Source organism: Hyla sarda, chromosome 2, assembly GCF_029499605.1.
Source record: "Hyla sarda isolate aHylSar1 chromosome 2, aHylSar1.hap1, whole genome shotgun sequence".
NCBI classification, from domain to species: Eukaryota; Metazoa; Chordata; class Amphibia; order Anura; family Hylidae; genus Hyla; species Hyla sarda.
Window position 1 is genome coordinate 121,186,508 of NC_079190.1, and position 7,570 is coordinate 121,194,077.

The 7,570-nt window shown below is 48.1% G+C and overlaps 1 protein-coding gene across 1 annotated transcript in view; it reads right to left on the reverse strand.

Moving 5' to 3' along the window:
- The window catches only part of SERP2 (stress associated endoplasmic reticulum protein family member 2), a 29,646-nt gene extending 28,734 nt beyond the window's left edge, over positions 1–912 (reverse strand). Inside the window, exon 1 of the mRNA XM_056560452.1 lies at positions 593–912. Coding sequence (XP_056416427.1) covers positions 593–676 — 84 coding nt within the window. The 5' untranslated portion in view covers positions 677–912. The remainder of the gene's footprint in view (positions 1–592) is intronic.
- Positions 913–7,570: the final 6,658 nt, after the last annotated feature.

A 7,570-nucleotide genomic window follows, 5' to 3' on the forward strand; every position in this document is an offset into this window, starting at 1 on the left:
ACCAGCAATGGTTCTGATGAACGGACCTGCCATCTCCATAGGAAATGGGTACTGAGGCTAAAATACGCCCATAGGAAAGCGGCCCAACTCTGATCGGTTGCTATGGGAACCAAGGGCATTTTGTATTTTAATACTGCCTTATACCATCCACCCATACAGTGCACTGATACAGATGAGACCCTGCACATCCTCCTGTATACTGTGCTGTATACAGCTCCCATTATTTTTTAGAATGCATTCACCTATTACATCTGTGCAAATCAATAGACACTACATCAGAACTGAGGAACCTGTAGCTTTCTTGTTGTAGTGGAACTACAAGTCCCATCATAGCCAGTTGCATGACTGCACCTGCAGATTGAGAAAACAGCTGCCCAGCCTTATGATGCCTGCTCTGTATGCGAGCATTCACACTGGCTGCAGACAGAAAGCCCCAGCCATCTATATATAATCCACGCTCCGGTAACGCATCCTATACTGCTCCCCGTGACCCGCAGACACAATGCACACAAAGGTGGGCGACTCCATACACACACAGCGTGCCCCCCAGATCACGTCACATGACACCAGCAGCCCCCATGTCCAGGCTCACCAGGGTCTTGGCCACGTTTCCTCTCTGTGTGATGTTCTTGCTATGTTTATCGTTCGCCATCCGGATCCTCTGCTTGGCCACCATAGTCTCTATGGGAAGCGAGGCCGGCCGGCTAACGCGGAGAACAGGCGTGCAGAGCAGAGCCGGCGTGAGGTGAAAACTTGCGCCCCCCGTGCAAAATTGCTTCTACTCCTCCCCTCAGCTCTCCGAAGCTTTCCGAAGCTAGAGCTGAGGGGAGGGCAGAGCGAAGGCAGAGCAGGGGGAGAAAGGACGTACATGCCCCTCTCATCTCCCCTCCCTCAACTCTGCCTTCTCTGAACTCAACTTTGCACGGAGGATGACAAAGTGCACGGGCTGGGGATGTGTGGTGGCCCAGTACGGGAGTTGTTACCGCTTACCCTTGCTGCCCTGTCAGGCAGCTTCCGTGCAGTGTCCCCTGAGCCCCCCACCCCCTGCATCTGTTCTACTGTAATTGTATATGAACCCCTATGTTACAGTCATGGCCGTAAATGTTGGCACCCCTGAATATTTTCTAGAAAATGAAGTATTTCTCACAGAAAAGGATTGCAGCAACACATGTTTTCCTCTACACATGTTTATTTCATTTGTGTGTATTGGAACTAAACCAAAAAAGTGAGGGAAAAAAAGCTAATTGGACATAAGGTCACACCAAACTCCAAAATGGTCTGGACAAAATGATTGGCACCCTTTTGCAAAGTCAAAAACCGTATGGTGCAAACCGCATGGAACCGTACGCACATACAGTACTGTAGGGTTCCCATTGACTCCCATGTTAAAGAAAAACGTATACATTTCAATACGGTTTTTCACCCGGACCAAAAACCGTGGTAGGCTACGGTTTTGGGTACGGGAAAAAAACTGACAAAGCCGTATGGGATGCAAAACGGACACAACCTGATGCATCTTTTGGCTTATGGTTTTCAATGGAGAGTCAATGCATACGGTTTTCAATTTGGTTCTGTACGGTTTTCAAATTGAAAACGTATACGGGAACTGTATAGCAAAAATGTGGTGTGAACCTAGCCTAAGAGAGACCTGGAGCAGTTTGCAAAGGAAGAGTGGTCCAACATTCCGTCTGAGAGGTGTAAGAAGCTTATTGATGGTTATCGGAAGCTAGGGATCGACTGATATCGTTTTTTTAGGGCCGATACCGATAATCGGTGGAGGTTAGGGCCGATAGCCGATAACTTATACCGATATTCCGGTATAAGTTATCGGCTATTTAACCCCCCGCTACACCGCTGCAGATCATTGATTTAAAGCGGGCGCTTTAAATCAATGCACTGCAGTGGCTTTTGCGGTGCCATAGACCGCCGCCGCCACCACCCGCTTCTCTCCCCCTACCTGTCAGGGTGGTCCGGGCCATCCATCCTTCCTGTAGTGTCCGGGGGTGTTCTGGGTGAAGGGGGAACCGGTCCGGGCTGTCCTTCTTCTCCGGCGGTCATCTTCTCCACTCCGGGCAGGCTCCGGCCTGGTACACTGCATAGACGCCCTGCGCAGTGACGCCCTTGCGCAGCGACGCACCTGACGTCACGGCGTAGCGGCGTCTATGCAGCTACTAGGCCGGAGCCTACCCGGAGTGGAGAAGATGACCGCCGGAAAAGAAGGACAGCCCGGACCGGTTCACCCTTCACCCGGAACGCCCCCGGACACTACAGGAACGATGGATGGCCCGGACCACCCCCATTAAGGGTAAGTTTAATTATTTTTTATTGACTCGGAGGGTGGGGGAGGGGCCCGACCGGTATAGCGGTATGGGCAAAAATCCATACCGGTATACTGCCCAGCATCACGGTGGGAGGTGCGACGAGGTGCGGGGGGGCGGTCGTGGTGCGGTGGGGGTGGTGCGGGGGGCGGGGTATTATCGGCTTATCGGCAAGGTAATTGCCGATACCGATAATGCCCAAAATCGTGATTATCGGCCGATAATATCAGCCATACCGATAATTGGTCGATCCCTATCGGAAGCGACTGATTTCAGTAATTTTTTTTCCAAAGGGTGTATAACCAAATATTAAGTTAAGGGTGGCAATCATTTTGTCCAGCCCATTTTTGGAGGTGGTGTGACATTATGCCCAATTTGCTTTTTTTCCCTCCCTTTTGGTTTAATTCCAATACAAACAAAGGGAATAAACATGTGTATAGCAAAACGTGTTACTGCAATCCTTTTCTGTGAGAAATACTTCATTTTCTTGAAAAATTTCAGGGGTGCCAACATTTAGGGCCATGACTGTGGTATTTAAGAATGTTGTATCTTTAAGTCTGGGTTCACACTGCAGAATTTCCGCTTTGAAATTACAGGCAGAAATTCTGCTTGCTAAAATGTATAGTGTAGTCAATGGTTTTCCGTTCACAAATTCACACTTCGGAATTTGTGAAGCGGAATTTGTGAATGGAAAATCCGCTTGGAAATTTCCGCCTGAAGAATGGCGTTGCATTCTTCAGGCGGAAATACTCGCGGAACACATTGCAGTCTATTGGAGACTGCAGTGTTTGCGTGGTCCTAGCGCCGATTCAGTCGACGCTGGCCGCACTCGGAATCACCGGGCAGAAATTTTCTGCCCGGAGATTCCATAGTGTGAACCTAGCCTTGAGGTACTTTCACACGAGCGGATTTTCGCAGCGTATTTCGCTGCGGATCCGCAGGTGAAGGCCCGCTCTATACTGTCTTTACATGTGCCTGCAGACACACTGCGATGTGCGAGTCGCAGTATACTCGTATATCGCGAGAGCTCTCTGCCTAGCTCAGAGCAGGGAGAGTGGCCGCGATGTGCGAGTACACCGCGCGCATCGCTGCAGTGTGTCTGCTCGTCACGGCATATTGCCGCTACGAGCAGGCACATGTAAAGACAGCATAGAGCGGGCCTTCACCAACTTATCCGCAGCGTAAAATACGCTGTAAATCCGCTCATGTGAACGTACCCTAAAGGTTAACATATGATCACCAGTTGTCATGTGATTGTTACCCAGGAGGTATCAGTGACCAGGTGACTTAAAGGTTACCAATGGGACCTCACCAGAGCCTCCCCCATAAAAGCCCTGGGAGGAGTCTCTTCTCTCTCTTAGTTCCTGAGTCTTGATCTAAGAGTGTGTCTGGAGTCATAGGAGGCCTCAAGTCAAGTCTGCAGCCACAAGTTATAAGTCTACAAGTAAGCTAAAGTCACAACTTAGTCTGTCTCCAGTCAAGTCAGGAAGTGTTACTTTACTGAGAGAGTAGTGGATGTATGGAACAGCCTTCCTGCAAAAGTAGTAGCTGTAAATACAGTGAAGGAGTTTATTCATGCATGGGATAGCCATAAGGCGATAGGATTCAGATTATTGGGGCGGACTAGATAGGCCAAATGGTTCTTATCTGCCGACACATTTTATGTTTCTATGAAAGACATTGTCCGCTCGCGCCAGGCATGTATCAGACTGACAAGAAGATGGTGGCCAACATGAAAGAGGCAGAAGTGATTCAAGAATGTCAGAGCCCATGGGCGGCGCCACTTGTCCTGGTCAAGAAGAAAGACTGAACCATCCGCTTCTGTGTTGATTACAGGAAACTGAACAATGTCAAACATAAAGACGCTTATCCTTTGCCAAGGATCGAGGAGTCACTCGCAGCCCTAGGGTCTGCTGCTTAATTCTCCACCCTGGACTTAACCAGCAGATATTGGCAAGTGCCCATGGCCATGGAGGATCGGGAGAAGATCGCCTTCGTGACTGCAATGCTCCTGCTAAGTTCCAGCGTCTGATGGAAAGGTGCCTGGGCCATCTGAATTTTCAACGTGTCCTATTGTACCTAGATGATGTCATTGTGTATTCCAAGTCCTACCAGGAACACAGTAATCTGTCAGACGTCTTCCAAGTCTTAATCAAGTATGGATTAAAGATTAAACTATCCAAGTGTCACCTGCTCAAGCCTCAGGTCCATTACTTGGGTCATGTTGTCAGTGCAGAAGAGGTCAAGCCCAATCCTGAAAAGGTGGAAGCTGTCAAGAACTGGCCGACCCTGAGCTTCCTGGGATTTGCCTGCTACTACCGCCGCTTAATTCCCCACTTCACCCAGATTACAGAACCCCTCACAGCTCTCTTACGGGGTACAGCGAAGGAGAACTACAATGTAAGACTACCTATTGAATGGGCCAAAGAGCAAGAGACAACATTCTAAGCTCTTAAACGTCTGCTGATGGAGCCACCCATCTTAACGTATCCAGACTACAGTCAGCCATTCCGGCTGTATACTGATGCCAGTTTCGAGGGTCTGGGAGCTTTCTCGTCCCAAGTCCAGGAAGGAAAAGAGCGAGTAATTGCCTATGCCAGTCGCAATCTGCGCGGAGCAGAGAAGAACGATGCCAATTACAACTCATTCAAGTTGGAACTTCTCGCCCTGGTGTGGGCCGTGCCACGCCATTTACTGTCAACACGGACAATAACCTGTTGGCCCATTGAACACTGCCAAGTTGGGTGCCATTGAACAGTGATTGGTTTCAAGACTAGCCAATTAAAGTTTCATCAATGTCAATGCCGATGTCTCGGATGACCCCCGGCAAAGAACCACCTGTAGAAGACATGTGGGAAAACGTGGAGATGCCCACATTTTATCAGCAGTTTGTGAACCAGAATGTTGTGACCACCCTCATGGATGGTGAACCCAGGTCCGAAAAGGTTGAGGAAAACCTATACACATGAAAGACTCTTCAAGATGAAAGTCGAGTCATGGGGGATCTGTTGGACTACCTTCTGGCGAAAAAGGTGCCAACCTGTCTACGCCGGGACCAATGTGTCTACGGGTTGAAGCGTCTTTGGCGACAGAAGAAACGACTGTTTGTGCAAAAAGGACTGTTGCACCGAAATTCTTTGGATACGGTCTCTGGTAATCGACTTTATCAGATTCTGGTTCCCTGAAGAGATGCGGCGATGGTCCTCAACGCATACCATGACCAGTCGGGACACTTTGGAGTCCATAAGACTGAAGCTACTGTCAGGAGAAGATTCTATTGGATTGGAATGCGGAGTGACATTGAGAAATGGTGCAGTGAATATGCAGTCTGTAGCGTCACCAAGAATGTGCGCAAGGACACAGGAGCACCCCTCTATTCCACCCCTACATTCCAAAACCACGTCAAATTGTCTCCTACCCAGTCCTGGTATACTTATGCTCTCAACATGGTGGATCATTAATCTAAATGGGTTGTCGTTGTACCCTTCAAAGATCTCACAGCCAAGACAGCAGCTGTGAGTTATGTCAATTCCATGCCTGTAAGAAACTCCAGAGTGGAGTGTAGGTTTCTTTGTGGGTTTTAATTCCCTACAATTTATTTTCCACGGTATTTACTAAGGTTTCCCTACATTTTTCACTTTTCCTACACTTTGCTTTTTTTTACACATGCTCTGATCTGTAGGGTTTTTCTCAGCTCAAATCTACCACATTTTATGTGGAAACCTTAGTAAATATGTTGTTTTTTGTGTGAAAATGTTGGGAACACGCCCCTTTTTGGAGACCACGCCCCTTTCCTGATGACCACGCCCCTTTCGGGTTTTCTTCGCAAAATGGAGAGTTAGTCGGAGTTTTTTCAATTCTGGCGCAAAATCTGGCGCAGACAGAATTTCTGGCACAATGCAACAGAATCTGGTGCACAACCCGACAAAACATGTCAGATTTGCAATAGTAAATGAGGGCCTATATGGGGATGTAAACTGTTGTGCGGGCACATGACATGGCTCAGGAGGGAAGAAACAGCTTTGTGATTTTTAAGAAAGGATTTGGCTGGAGTTGAAGTCGGGGGCCATGCCACCTTTACAAAGCCCCATGATGCCACAACAGTGGAACAACCCCACGACACCGTTTTGGAAACTACATCCCTCAAGGAAGGTAAAAAGGGGTGTAGTGGACATTTACACCACACAGGTTTCTGACAGATTTTTGGAAGAGTGGGCTGTGAATACGAAAAATTAGAAATCAGCAGCCATCCTGGTCCAATCACCAAGTCTGGAGACACAGTAATCCTGGGACACCGTGCCATAAATGTACTGCAATGTGTGCTAAGTTTCTACTTCCCTGTATGAACCCCATGCATTTCTACGTCCCTGTATGAACCTTGTGCATTTCCACATCCCTGTATGAACCCCCTTGCATTTCTACATCCCTGTATAAACCCCATTCATTTCGATGTCCCTGTATGAACCCGTGAATTTCTACGTCCCTGTATGAAACCTGTGCATTTCTATGTCCCCTTATGAACCCTATGCAATTCTACGTCCCTGTATGAACTTTATGTATTTCTACATCCCTGTATGAACCCTGTGAATTTCTATGTCCCTGTATGAACCCTGTGAATTTCTATGTCCCTGTATGACCCCCATGCATTTCTACGTCCCTTTATGAACCCCCGTGCATTTCTTCATCCCTCTATGAACCTGTGCATTTCTACTTCCCTGTATGAACCCTGTGCATTTCTACGTCCCTATATGAACCCCGTGCATTTCTACGTCCCTGTATGAACCCCGTGCATTTCTACATCCCCGTAAGAACCCCGTGCATTTCTATGTCCCCGTATGAACCCCATGCATTTCTACGTCCCCGTATGAACCCCATGCATTTCTACGTCCCCGTAAGAACCCCGTGCTTTTCTACATCCCTGTATGAACCCTGTGCATTTCTACTTCACTGTATGAACCCCGTGCATTTCTATATCCCTGTATGAACCCCATGCATTTCTACATCCTTGTATGAACCCCGTGCATTTCTACATCCCTGTATGAACCCCTTGCATTTCTACGTCCCTGTATGAACCCTGTGCATTTCTAGGTCCCTGTATGAACCCCATGTATTTCTATGTCCCTTTATGAAGCCCGTGCAGTTCTACATTACTGTACGAACCCCTTGCATTTCTACATCCCTGTATGAACCCCCGTGAATTTCTACATCCTTGTATGAACCCCGTGCATTTTTACGTCCCTGTATGAACCCCT